Below are 14,372 nucleotides of genomic sequence, written 5' to 3' on the forward strand. Positions count from 1 at the left end.
AAAGCATATATTGGTATGCGTATTTAACAGCAGAAGATTAAGCTGCCATCCTACTAGCAGCACATGGGCTTATCCCAACAGCAAATCCCAAACATTCATTAAGTTAATGCTCTGGGATTTGCCATGCTAGTCCACTCCTTTGTATAGGAAGTTTGCATATAAACAATAGTCCAGTCACTTCATAAATTGCAACCTGATGTGGATTTGCAAACTTTGCTAAATCAGTACCAGCAACAGACAGGCAGAGCACTTAATTATTTCAGATCATTTCCCATGCAGTTCAGAGCACACACCAAAGCTACTGGGAGTTCTCCGCTAGAACGGACAGCAGAACATAGCCCTATGGAATTCTACAAAATTACAGCAGTCAACTTGATTTACACTGCCAGCTCCCTATGTGGCTTGGTTGTTTGGTTGATGTTTTCTCAGAAATCTTTATTATATCAAGAAGAGGTGGATGCACAGAACGTACACTGATTCTTGGAACTCACTAGGAAGGGATGCTTCATGGGAAACTGAACAAAAAGAGTTTGCCTAAGTATTTTAGAAAAGAATAACTGACCCTTTGCCTTCAAGCTATTAAAGCAACTGCACAGTAAGATCTTCATTTGGACTCTCCACATATTCATTTCTTTCATTATTTAAATAGGCTAGTAGAAATATATCTACAAAAACTAATAATCCCATAAAAGACTACATCTGCGGTCTGTCTGCTCATGTAAATAAAAGTTACATACTTTTACAGCTCCCTTTTAAGATCTATAACAAAATATGCATTGTCTTTTTACAGGACCATTTGGTCTCTGCTGGGCTTCCTGGAGGAGCTATGGCAGTGTCATTCAGTTTTAGGCCACCCAGATAAATGCAGTGAACATCTTTTTCCCAAACAACCCTGCAGGGGACACCCAAGAACATTCTTTGTCACTTCCTTAGCAAATTTACACACCTCCAGAAGTACATTAGACTGGGCACATTGTCTATAAAATAAGAGGTAGGAGGCATTTTGTGGGGAAAGCAAGTAAACAATCTTTCATAGTTTGAATGTGCTGAATCTGAAAAAAAAAGTTCCCAAGCTGAATTAATATTATAAATAAAAGAATATATACTTGAACTCACTTAAAAGCCTAAGAGATAAAGTCTTAATAAAGTCTTTGTAAAGATAATGGTCACAAGCAAATGAAGTCTAAAAGTCTAAACTTTATCTAGCTAGGGTTGTTTCAAGATGGCCTTTCTCACCAACATTTCCAGTAAGATGGTGGCTGACCCCCTTTCTTGGTCAAGATCTCTTCCCAAGGCCTAAAGGTCCTGGTTCCTTTGTCTGACTGAATGAAAGAGAGAACATGGGGTTCTCTGCCTCTTTCTTTTATAGGCCATTGAATCTGAAATGGATTATATCCCCCAAAGTAAAGTTCATACAAGCTGTGAGGAAGGCAACATGGAGTCTTGTGAGGAAGGAAGCTCAATGCTCTTTCTTCTCTGACTGGTGTTTGCTGAAATGCAAATTGTTCTGTTTCTTGCCATCTCCTTCCCTACTGTCTTGATAGTTCTGCTCACTACTTATATGTAAATTGAAGTAAATACACATTCCTTTTTTTAGGATAGGCCTGTTTAACAACTTTTGCTTAAGCAAGGATGTCTGGTTATGAACAAGTAAAAAATCATACAGGGAGAATTCATAACTTTACATATAATGTTACTACATACATTTCACCATGATATTGTTGACCAGAGAGTTATTAGTTCTCCATTGATCACAAGGCATATTTTGTACAAAAATTATTACAAATAGAGTGTAGAGGGTGTCAATACAAGGTGCTTTGAGTCAAAGCTTGATCAACAGTCAAGACTGCTTGTTTCTGTTGAAGATAATATGTGACTTGTGCAAGTCTTTTCATGATAGTATTCAGTGTATCAACTTCATGACCTGGGGACTGACTACAGGTGGGTAGCCACCCGTAGTTAATGAAGAGTTATTGGTACTGTGGTTTGCATTAAAACTTGCCCAGACAGATTTTGGGTTTTCAAGTTAACATTTAAGGAAAAATGCCATACCCTGTGCTTGTGCTTTCAAAGCTAACGATCATCTGCAGGCCAGTTACACCATTCTGTCAGGACAGCTTCCCTGAATTTTGGTTCCGCTGCGCCTTCTGTGACATGAGCAGGAAAGATGGCGTTCACTGCATCTGGAACATTCCAAGTGGCACGATTGGTTGATTCAGTGTCCTGCAGTATCAGATCAGATGCAGGGCCTCTCTGCCAGGCTGCATACTCTGTGGCATGAAATGTGTTTTGCCCATCCAGGGTACACTCATTTGTATCAATGTGATCAATCTGTATCCAAATCAAAGCCTCATGAGTAGCATACCACCAAAACCAACACATAATTTACATTTAAATTATAAATATGTATTGATTTAAAAACAGTATAGTTGATACTAGCAGTGAGGTCATTTTGATACAAGTAAAGTAATGGTATTACAATTCATCCTTTATATTTTAGCTTCTAAAATCAGGGCTGGGATCCCATACTGAATTTAAAAAAGCCCTCTAGGTACTTGTAAAATTGGATTAAAACAGCTTGCACTAGCTAACACAAGGGGACAGAGCATCATAATTTATTACTGGATGGTTTCTAATAAGGCAGAAAATAATAGTACAGTTTATCATGAGTAAGGATATGATTCTGTCACAGAGATCACGGATTCCGGGACCTCTGTGACTTCTTCCAGCACAGGCCTGGAGTAGCTGTCAGCCCTGGGGCCACCGGAGCAGCTGCCAGAGGACAGCCCCTGACAGGGTATTTTTAGTAAAAGTCAGGGACAGGTCATGACCTGTCCCTGACTTTTACTAAAAATAAACCATGACAGAATCTTAACTTTAATCATGAGACCAAATTTTTTTGCATCATATGCAAGATCCACATTTGCTTGGTATAAAAATCATAGAAACGTATGGCTGGAAGGGGCCTTGAGAGTTCATCTAATCCACTCCCATGCGCTGAGGGAGGAGCAAGTATACCTAAACCATCCCTGACAGGTGTTTGTCTATATACAGGGCCAAAGCTAGAAGCACCACACTCTTACATTACTAACTGTGAATGAGGCAGAGACACTGGGGCAAAGGTACATTTGCGTTACTTGGATTTTGTTCTTCTATGTAGGTCAGTGGTAGAATGGTCACTAAATTGTATAACACCGTGTTCCGGTCAGAGTGATTTTAGGGGTGTGTTTTGCATATGGGAACTAAAGATCAATCTTACATAAAAGAGAAAAGGAGGAGGAAGGAGGTCTAAGATCACAGAACAAAATATAGCAACAGGAATGCCACCTCCCCAATCTACACTCTGACAGCAAAATTGTGATTAGCCCTAATGTGACCAGGCAGGGGACCAGATGGGAGTAAGATTCCCTCGCATGGCCATATTAGCATGGACTTAGATTTAGGAGCAGGGGGAGCACAAGGGCTGCCTGTCGGATGCTCCCCACAGTAGCAAGCGGAAAGTGAATGGATGGGAAGAAGTGTGAGAGGTTGGCGCTATGCCTGCCATGCACCCAGCCAGCAGTGCTGGTTGGCTATGCTGTGGGGAGTAAGGGAGTAATGCTGCACCCTGGAAAAGGGGTGTCGCAAATGACTCTCCCTCCAGAGCAACAAGGGAGCCCTGGGGGATTTGTGCCAGCGAAGGGTGTGTCTAAGACCCAATACTTCCCGAGGCCTCGTCTGGGGCAGTGCGAGTTATGCACTGTCCCTTATTCAGGGCAGTCCCTAAAGGCCCACTCCAGCCCTTAAAATAAATCTCTCTCTAAAACACTGTGGGCAAGCGTTTCACTTCTGTACAGGAGCAACAATAATGACTGTTAGAATTCTATCTATGCCCCCAGAAGAGGTGCGATGGATTCTGTACAGCTGCGTTAGAACTGACATCCAGGAAAACAGCACAAAACAGATAGAAAAATTAAATTAAGTGCTAAAAACCCAAAACAAAGGGGTATCATTACAAAGCGCACCAGTGCTTTTTAGAACAGAAGACACCGTTTGGGAGGTGGGAAGGGTCTTCAGTAGATTTTAAGCAGCAGGAAGGAAGCGCTAGATTCCAGCAGCAAGTGCCACCTTAGATTCCATTACAGCGAAGAACTGGTCACCTGCCAACCTATGGCACTGTGATGAGATCCTTAAAAGATGCGTGGTGCGTAAGTCTAGTTACTCACAGAAGGAGATTAGGAAGGACAATCACTTTTGTTTTACTAACAGAATTTCGCACACGCCAGGCACACTGAATTATGCCATGTTAACCAGAAAGAATAAAATTCCCAGTGAAGAGGGCAACATCATAAAGTAAATATTTACTGCTGCGCAATATAACTACCTCATTGCGGTACACAGATGAAACACAGGAAATACCATGGTAAAGACAATACCACAGTACAACGTCTGTTTAGTTTGCAATGGTGGTCACTCTGCAAAGGAAAAGACAAAAACCTCCAATTTGCATGACTAGCTTAATTTAATTCATATGAACAATTCAAAGATAATTATGCAAAGGGGTGAGAATTCAGGTAGATATATTTATTTAGAATACCATTTAAATGATATTTTAAAACCTAATACTGAACCTTTAGGTGCCCAAACAGCTCAGAGAATTTTTTTTTAAACCTGAAAGGACCATTACAATCATCTAGTCTGCCCTCCTGCATAAACTGGGATATATTAACTTACAGTCACATAATGATGACCACCCAGCCCCATAAGAATAATCACATGCAGGAAACAAATTAATTCAGTCAGGAAATAACTCAATACATGAGAAAAGCCCCCAAATCACCTGTGACCACGGTTCCCTCTAAGCTGTGTGCGTGTACACAGATCCTGAACCCCATGCACATGACAAAACACCACACGCACAAAAATTTGCACAGAAGCACAACAATTTGAACAGAAGAAATTTTTTGCGCACACGGCCTGTCAAAAATTAGAGGGAACATTGCCTGTGACTAAACAAAGATGTAATTAGCCAGAAATTCACTTTTCTAAGAGTATATTTGCAGAATGTCCCTTTATCCTGACACTTTATACTCTTATAGGCCTCGGCTGGGAAATCCTTATGACCGATGGTAAACATGAGTAGTCCCAATGAGTGTAATAGATCTACTCCCGTAAGCAGATGTTCACTGACATGAGTAAAGACAGCACAAGCCAGCCCTGAGCACATTCACCACTATGGCAGCGTAATGACAAAACAGGGTTTATTACAGCCCAGTCTGCATGTCAAGTACTTCAAAAAGGGCTATCATACAGCCCGAAAGTGATTGTAACTACAGCTATTCAGCTCCTGAATACAACCCATTCCTAATATATAGCAATGAGTAAAGTAAACAACAAGGCAATAATCCAGTCCAGACTTTCTTTGTGTGGATGAATTTCCTGCTGGTCTAAAAGGGGCCTGGCTGATTGCTGTGAGGCTGGTGTCCCCTGTTTATCCATAAAATAAGTACAGCAGGGCAGTGGCAATATATATTACCCAGACTGCCCTGCCAGTGGGCTCCAAATCTGAAACAGAGGGGCACCACCTTTATGGCAAACGGGTGGATCAGGGTTCCTGCCCATTCAATCCCTTGTCTTCTCTGGTGGGTGTGCCAGCAAGGGTGGTGACTACAGTGCTAGTTGCAGGGGTGGGGAGGTGTTATGTTGTGGATACTCAACCACTGAGACCAGGACTGAAAGTCTAAAACTAATTTCACATAGGCCACCAATAAGTCAGCAGTGTGTGTCAGCTTTGACCTGGGTTGAGTGTGAACCATTGACCTCCACATGAGAAGTCCATAAACTCATAACCAATCCCCTGAGCTTTGAGGTCTAGTTCCCCCTAGGAGCTATTCGGAGTCAGAATTTAGGATAATATTAACAATATTAAAAAGAGACTAATACCCTTTGTGAACTAACTATTATTTTGTGTTGAATGGCTCTACTCTTCTGCTCTTTTTCTCTAATCAAGCCTTACTTAGAACTCACTGGTACAAAGCGGTCCTTGGGGCAGCGAAAGTAGGACCCTTAATCTAAAATACTAACTATACACATAGAAAACCCTTGCCTTTTATTACCAATTATCCATAAAAACTGCTTTTCAAAGTGAACTAGTAAAAATACCATGCTTCAGGGGGTCCCGATGAAAACATACCAGTGACTGAACCCAAAGTCCATTGAAGTCAATTTGAGGGTTTTTTTCTATTGACTTCAGTGGGCTTTGGATCATGCTCCAATATTAGAAACGGGCTCTTTGCCACCAATAGGTGTTAAATGTATTCACTGACACACCAGTAACACCCTACATTTCCTGTTCATTACCCATTCAGGGACTGCTGAACTGCAGTATTGTGATCTTTCAAATTTTCGCAAGAGGCAGAGCTTTGAAGAGGAATTTATGAAGAATTTTGTCTCTAACTCCACTGCCAGGTTTACATGGAGTTCTAGCTATACCATGTAAATCTCTCCTTGTCCAGGAAGCCATTTTGCAACATTCTGCAAATATTCCTGTTTCACAGGAACTCTGCTAGAGATTAATTCAGGTTAAAAAGACTCAACAGCCAGATATATTTTCTATGACTTTTACCAACTGACAGAAAGACATCTTGGAAGAGCAAGAATTTTCCATGTAGTGAAATCTGGACAGTGTGTTTGAACATTCATGCTAAATGATGATCTTCGAGGAACTGCCTTTTGAGTGCTGTTTTATGCAATGTATTAAGAATATTCTCCTCTTATTGAAAATATGGAAACTTATAAATAGATTAACATTCAAATATTGTTTTTGTTTCCATTAGATAACAATATTGGCAACTCATCTGTATTCAGAATCTCATTCGTATTTCTTTTTATATTCTTTGGAAAAAGATGTTTGTTTATTTTTCTAGCCTTTTGCAAAATGTTTCATCCCATGGATCAATGGGTTGTCATAACAAATGACTCAGGATGGAAAATTCCCCTGGTTTATCTAGGGGCAGGCAGCTCAAAAACTGAGGATTTCTATTTTAATGTACATCTCCAAATGTTGTTCAAAATAGTCTGAAGTCTCATAGGTATCATTCTGACCTGGGCAGATTATTTTTCATGGCATTCAAGATCTTTTTAATTAAGGTGAGAATTAATTTTGTTGGTACCCATTTATAATCTGCCAGAAATCTGACTGCCTCCACTCAGCAGAGAACAAAATAACTTTTCTGAAACCTGGTTACGGCCTAAGGAAGATCCCTCCGTAGACAAGGCAGAGAAACAATCACCACCAAGGACTAGAACAAAAATGGATTCATCTCTGTGGTAATGCCAGCAAGGACCATCTTTTTGTTATAAGTTTGTGCAGCGCCTGGCACAATGGGGTCCTGGCCCATGACTGGAGCTCCGGAAGTGCTAGTGCAATGCAAATAACTAGTGCAATGCAATGCTAGTGCAAAGCAATAATAAATCATAATACAAAAGGTAGGGTGGCTGATAGGGATTTAACTGGAAAGGATTTCTCTAATCATATTAAGGAAGCCAGACTAAGAGAAAACAGTTGTTGCTCTGTGCTTAAGTTATGTCCATGAGCCCAAATGCTGTCTATCTGCCCCGCAGGATGTTTCTACTAAAAAGCGGTTAACAGTGAAATAATTCAGGTTATTTAAACTGATACTGCACTCTGAGAGCCATTCTTTCAGATTGCAGTATACTGGTAATATCTGGAGGGCTCTCTCTTCCACTGTCAGGGCAGAAACAATTTAAAAAATACCTTGAAAGTTCAGATTCTGCAGAAACTGCTGGAGATGCTACATCAGGGAGATGCTAGCATGGCATACTACTAAGTACTGGCTCAGTGCAAACCCATGCTCAGAACTCAGAGGGTATATCTTCACTGCAAGTTAGCCTGCGCTCTTATCCAGGTGTTACCCTACCACAAAAATCTCTCACCTGAGTTAAGTGGTGCTTTCAACCCAGGCCACGTGGCCTGGGTTGGAGGTATGGTTTAGAGCTCAGGTTCCACTTTCTCGGAGCAGCTAACCTGTCCCCTTTGCAGCGAGGACACAGGCTAAAATCACTTGATTGCTGATAGTCCTCCAGTGCCTTCCCAGAAATCCCCCCTGTGCTCAGAAGGATAGACAACTTCTCCCACAACTCACTGGGAAAGCATCATAGAATCATAGAATATCAGGGTTGGAAGGGACCCCAGAAGGTCATCTAGTCCAACCCCCTGCTCAAAGCAGGACCAATTCCCAGTTAAATCATCCCAGCCAGGGCTTTGTCAAGCCTGACCTTAAAAACCTCTAAGGAAGGAGATTCTACCACCTCCCTAGGTAACGCATTCCAGTGTTTCACCACCCTCTTAGTGAAAAAGTTTCATGGAGAGGCTTGGTTTAGTGCATCACAAAGAACCATGGGAAACGTCTCCAGAAGACTTAGTGATACACATGGGTGAGTGCAGTACCAGTGAGGACATCATAACCTGAGTAGGTCTTTGTAGTGTGGCTGCTGGCACCCAGGTTAGGCTAAGTCAGGTGCTCAGACCTGAGTGCCAACCATCCAGGCTCATTCTGCAGAGAAGACAGACCCACAGACCCATTCAAGAACAAGGATTTAAACCTGCTAAAAACCAGCTGAGGGGGCTAGCTGGTGGCGTAGATAAATGCAATAAAGGAAAATTGGGTTTAACTTGACTTAATGTAGAATCATAAATGACCATCATTTTGGTGGTCTCAGCTCACTCATTTTAAGAGATTTGCCAAAATAAAATGTTCATATGGTTTGGCACAATAGCCATTCCTTCATTCAGGAAGAGGTGTTAGAACAGCAGTAATGTCACCCTGCAGCGAAGTAAGGCTTGAGGTGTGGCTGGTAGAGAGATGGGGGAAATTGCATATCTGTTACCTCATTAATCTAGACAACACTGCCAGTCACTGACTTGTTTATAAACACCAACATTTACCCACAAATAATTCTCCAAAGAGAATCCAACCCTTTGCAGATGGCATGATCTGGGCCTACCACAGTGGGATCCCGGAGTGGTGCTATTAGGTGTTACAATAATTCATAACAATAACAACACAAACTTTCCATATTAGAAAGGCAGTTTGTTTCCAAATTTTCTTTTGAAGCCAGATGTAGCATAGCAGGAGATTTTGTACCAAATAGGTATAGAACATTGGTCTGGAAAGGCAAATGCTAAATACAAGTAAATTAATGTAGCGTACATCTAGCATTGGTCAATATTTTAATTAAGAAAAACAAATTTCCATACTGAATTTTACAGGACCAATTAGTAATGTGCTTTTCAGTCATTTCCTGTGATGGTCACTTCTGGAAAAGCACACAAACTTTATAAATACGCCAGTCTGCTACAGAGATTGCAACAGCTACTGACTGATTTGACTTTGTAATATCGATTTTCAAAAAACCAAGTGGTTAAAAGTTAGGCTTCTAAACAAGTGATATGATTTCTAAATGTATTGTACACCAAGCAACTCCCATTGACTTCAGTGGGAGTGCTGGGTGCTCAGTACTTTTAAATATTAGGCCACTAATTTAGGAACTTAAATATAGCCCTAAAGCCTGAATTTTATGCTACTGCTTTTTAAAATCGCACACTCCTTACACACAGAGCAGCAAGAGCATCAGAGAAAATATTGTTGATAAGTTTTCTGTGAAGGCCTTAAAAACAAACCACCAACAAAATCAGCCTGGTTTAATTATCATTATAACTTCAGTGTCTGACTCAGTGGATATATTCAAGTGATGAATCTTTGCAGTAAGACGCATTATACCAGACTTAATATCCTTCAGATAGCAGAGGAAGGGTGTACAATGGTCTTGTGTAACACTTGTTATGTGTCCATGTTTTATGAAATGTGACCCTACTCATATATCTAGTTAACAGCCAAAGCATTAAATACTTTAGCAACGGTTACTAGCACTGTATCGCATATTGTTTAGATAGGTTTTGTAGTAGATTGAAAAGGTTTTGTACTTGATAGAAAAGAATAAAATACATTTTAAAGACCTCTTAACTGTCAAAGAGAGCAATGAGACAACCTTGCTCTAAATTTTAAGAGTACAATTGTTTTAATATAAAACAATGCCCACGAAAGAAAGATTCTTAAAGACTAATGAAAGGGAGTTTTCCATTCAAAGGGATACTACTGTCAAGTCAAATGTGGTCCTAAATGTAGGCTATTTAAAAACAAGCTTTTACAAGACCTAAATCAATAGAGACATTTCTATGAATTTAAAAAGAATGACAATGGACATTTTTTTAAAACAACAACAAAATTTCCCTGCAGTATATGCCACCCCATCATTGTAGCATTAAGTCAGGGCATGGGAAAGCTGAAGACAAAACTGATTAGAAAGTCATGATAAGCCAAAGAGAACCTGACATTCATTTTCAATTGTCAAGCGTGAGGACAAAAACCAAACAGCATAAATAGCGGCAAGTGAACAAGATTTTTAAAAATTTTCTGTTTTCCTTTCCTAAGGTAGTACTGGGAATTCTAGGAATGCAGGATGTAACCTTCAAATGTTATCTGCAAAATAGGTAAGGAGATTTATTTTAAAAACTATATAGGAAATGCCATACTGGATCAGACCATGTAGTCCAGTGTCCTCTCCAGTAGTGGTTGACACCAGCTGCTTCAAAGGATGGTGCAAGAAACAATGCAGTAGATAGTTATGGGATAACCTGTCCACAGGGAAAGTTTCTTCCTAACCCCTATCAGTTAGATGTTGGCTAAAGCCCTGAAGCCCTGAGGGTTTATATCGCTTGCAAACATTTTTTGTTTTAATCTTTACTTTGGAACTTAACTCTGGATGTGTTCATTATGTTTAACCCTACACGGTGACCTTTCAGTGCAGAATGTAAAACACAAAGTTTACCTGATTCAAAGAAGCTGACTCAAGAGTCTATCAACAGTGGCATAAAGTGGTGGGGTATGTTACATTATTTTTCCACTTGTACTGGTTTAGTATTCCTTGAGAATCAAATTCTGCCTGGTGTGGTAGATTCAACTCCCTTTGAGACCAATGTATAGTGTGGGTGTGTAACAGCATGAGAGGGGCTTTGCAAAAAAAAAAAAAAAAAGAAATCTTTCATGCTCTTAGTAACTTCTCCGGCTCCCTGTCTAAGTTTTATTCACTTAGGGCACCGGAGTGGATGCAGCAGGTGTATGTCACCCTCTTTTGCCACGTACACCTAACATGTAGCTAACACCACTGTTTATATCACTTCTAGATTTTGCCCAGAAATTCCTCCAGGAGTTGCACTTCCCCTCTCCAGGCTACATTTGGCTGAATTAGCCCATGATCTTTATGCTCACGCAATTCCATATACATAAGCCACACTCAGATTGTTTTCAAATAGAACATATACATGTATATGAGATTCCTGAACAGAGGGTGAGTGTTCAGCACTTTCTGAAAAGCAGGTTCCTCTAAGGTGTCAAGCTAAGCACTCAAATAGAACATATACATGTATACAAGCAGTTTGAAACAGCAAAATATTATATATCTAATCTATAGCTATATCTATAAAAAAAATTCCAAAGCTCAAATTGATTTACATTGTTTATTTGAGACTTGTTGATAGAATTATGCTTTCATACACCATAATAGGATATAATTAATTAAGATATAAGTGAGGTGTAACAGGATCATGAATGGCTGAAGGTCGGGACTGTATTATAGAAGACTAAAAATAAAATACCAGCAGATTGTTTCTGGGCCTGAATGAGCTGATTCTGCCAAACCATACTGTCAGGTACCAGGAGTCCAGAAAACCATGGCAAACTGGGCAGCCAGCAGACTGTTCAGATGGCCCTCTCCTCCCTAATTTACCTTATGGGGGTACAGGACAAAAAAACCTCTCACCCCCAAAAACTTTATGAAGACCTCTGACTTAAGTGAGAGTGCTGAAATATATTGGGCAGAACCTGGGGGAGGAGGATGTTCCGCATTGGCTCTAGAGATGAGTCAGTCTTCTTGAGGGGCTGCCCATAAATTGATCTAAAAATTCTGGACCCAAACTGTTTACCTACCAAAAGTGAACAAAAAGAACGATAATTTCTTAAAGCATGTTAAAAAATCATCTGGCATACATATAATTATAAGAGACATCAAAAGCTCCCACAGAAAACTGAAAGCTACAAGGAAGAACAGAGTAATAAAATTACCAAGCTGCTTGTCTGCCATTTCCTCGATTTCTAATTAAGAGAAATCAGAACACTGATAAGTGATTCAATGAATCCAATTGATTTCATTTAGCAAAAAACTCAAGAGCCACCAATCAATAACAAGACTTCACTCAAGCATATGCTGGATCACAGAAGGATCCACTTCTACGGCCATCAGACTGGTGTGCAGATTTTGGATTGTTGCTTTGATTCCAAAACGCTGTCTCCAAAGGACAAATGCAGCCACAATCTGTGACTGCACATTGTGAGGGTGATGGACTTTACATCTGTAGATGTCATTCAGTGACAAACCCAGGGACAGTACAATATGCTCCCACTCAGGCCCCAGACTCCTGGCAAGTTTGTTAATCTGATGATCTGTTGGTGGGTTCTTCAAAACATCTGGTGGAATTCCAGTTAACCCGTCACCTGGAAAAAAGCAAAAAGCATACATACATCACTAGGCAATATTTTGGGCAAAAAATGGGCAAGGTTAATGCAGCCGGAAGCTTCAACAAAAGGGTTAAGGTTTATGGTTAAAGACTGAATTAATTTAGGGAACAAAACATATATAAAACAGAAGGATTCATTACAAAAAAAAAGTGCTAAACAAACTTTGTTATAGGACTCTGAGATTTAGGAAAATAAAAGACCTAGACATAGTGATACTACTGAGGGTACGTCTACACAGCCTGTGGAACCAAGCCTCCCAGCCTGGGCTGACAGACGTGGGCTAGCAGGGCTCACACTAGCATAGGTGCTGGAACTAGGAATGCTGGGGGTGCTGCCACGCCCCACGGCTTGAAGTGGTTTCCATCATATGCAACGTTTACAGTCTGGTTCAATGGCTCTCTGTGCCTCCGCTATATAAATTGTTCCAGCTCCATCGCACATTAGCCCTCCAAAAAGAGCTGTGTAGGCAGCGCTTTGAAATTGCGGCTTGGGTTGGAGCTCTGGCTCTGAAGCCCCCTCCATCCCCTTCCTAGGCTTCAGAGCCCGAACTGCAACTTCACTAGCTCAGACATAGGTAAGAGGTTTTTCACAGGAGTGGGTGGGTGAGATTCTGTGGCCTGCGTTGTGCAGGAGGTCGGACTAGATGATCATAACGGTCCCTTCTGACCTTCATATCTATGAATCTATTAAACTAGTTTCAGAGGGCTAGCACAAGTCCTGCTAGCCCGAGTCTGTCAACCCAGGCTGGGAAGCTTGCTGTCACAGACTAGTACACATACTCTAAGAGGCCAAGAGTTTCAAAACTGACTGGTGGTACTGGGTGCCTAACTTGAGATTCCTGAACAGAGGGTGAGTGTTCAGCACTTTCTGAAAAGCAGGTTCCTCTAAGGTGTCAAGCTGAGCACTCAAAATCACCAGTCACTTTGGAAAACTTTGGCCAGAGTTTATGTCATAGTTGCTAAGGCCAGAACGGATCATTATGGTCATCTAGTCTCACCTTCTGCATAAACACAGGCCATAGAATTTTGGCCCGTAATTGCGTCAAGCCCATAATTCCTGGTTTAACTACTGTATATCTTTGAGAAAAATATCCAACCTTAAAGACTTCAAGGGATGAAGAATCCACCACATTCCTAGATAACTTGTTCCAATGGTTAATTAACCACATAGTTAAAAATTTGTTCTTTACTTTTAGTTTAAATTTGTCTCGCCTCAGCTTCCAGCTATTGGATCTTGTTATGCCTTTGTCTGTTATATGAAAGAGCCATCTACTATCAGAAATCTTCTCCCCATGGAGTTACTTATAGATCATGATCATCCCTTAACCATCCTCTTTTAAGTTAAATACACTGAGCTTCTTTTGTCTCACTAAGAGGCATGCTCAAATCATTCTTGTTGCTCATTTTTGATCTCTTTCCAATTTGTCAAAGTCCTTTTTGAAGCGTGGCCATGATGAGTAGACACAGTATTGCAGTAATGGTCTCACTAAGGCTTTATACAGTGATAGTAAAATCTCCATACTGCTTCTTCTTCCCCTACTTATATGCGCAATGATCACATTGGACTGTGAGCTCATATTCAGCTGGCGTTCTACAAGTACCCCTAAGTCTTTTATGTGTTGATGCTTACCAAAATATAGTCCCCTATTCTATGAGTCTGATCTACATTCTGCGTGACCTAACTTTCATGCATATAGTTGTATTAAAATACATGTACTTCAAATAAGCCTGGCTTACC

The 14,372-nt window shown here is 40.6% G+C and overlaps 1 protein-coding gene across 3 annotated transcripts in view; it reads right to left on the minus strand.

Annotated features, from left to right (window-relative positions):
• Positions 1–11,564: 11,564 nt before the first annotated feature.
• The window catches only part of CRADD (CARD and death domain containing adaptor protein), a 95,598-nt gene continuing 92,790 nt past the window's right edge, over positions 11,565–14,372 (minus strand). For all 3 annotated transcript variants that reach the window (XM_073327543.1, XM_073327542.1, XM_073327544.1), the window contains exon 3: positions 11,565–12,611. In XM_073327543.1, the coding sequence (XP_073183644.1) occupies positions 12,310–12,611 (302 nt within the window). In that variant the 3' untranslated portion in view covers positions 11,565–12,309. The remainder of the gene's footprint in view (positions 12,612–14,372) is intronic.

The sequence above is a fragment of the Lepidochelys kempii genome, chromosome 1 (assembly GCF_965140285.1).
Source record: "Lepidochelys kempii isolate rLepKem1 chromosome 1, rLepKem1.hap1, whole genome shotgun sequence".
Classification (NCBI taxonomy): Eukaryota; Metazoa; Chordata; order Testudines; family Cheloniidae; genus Lepidochelys; species Lepidochelys kempii.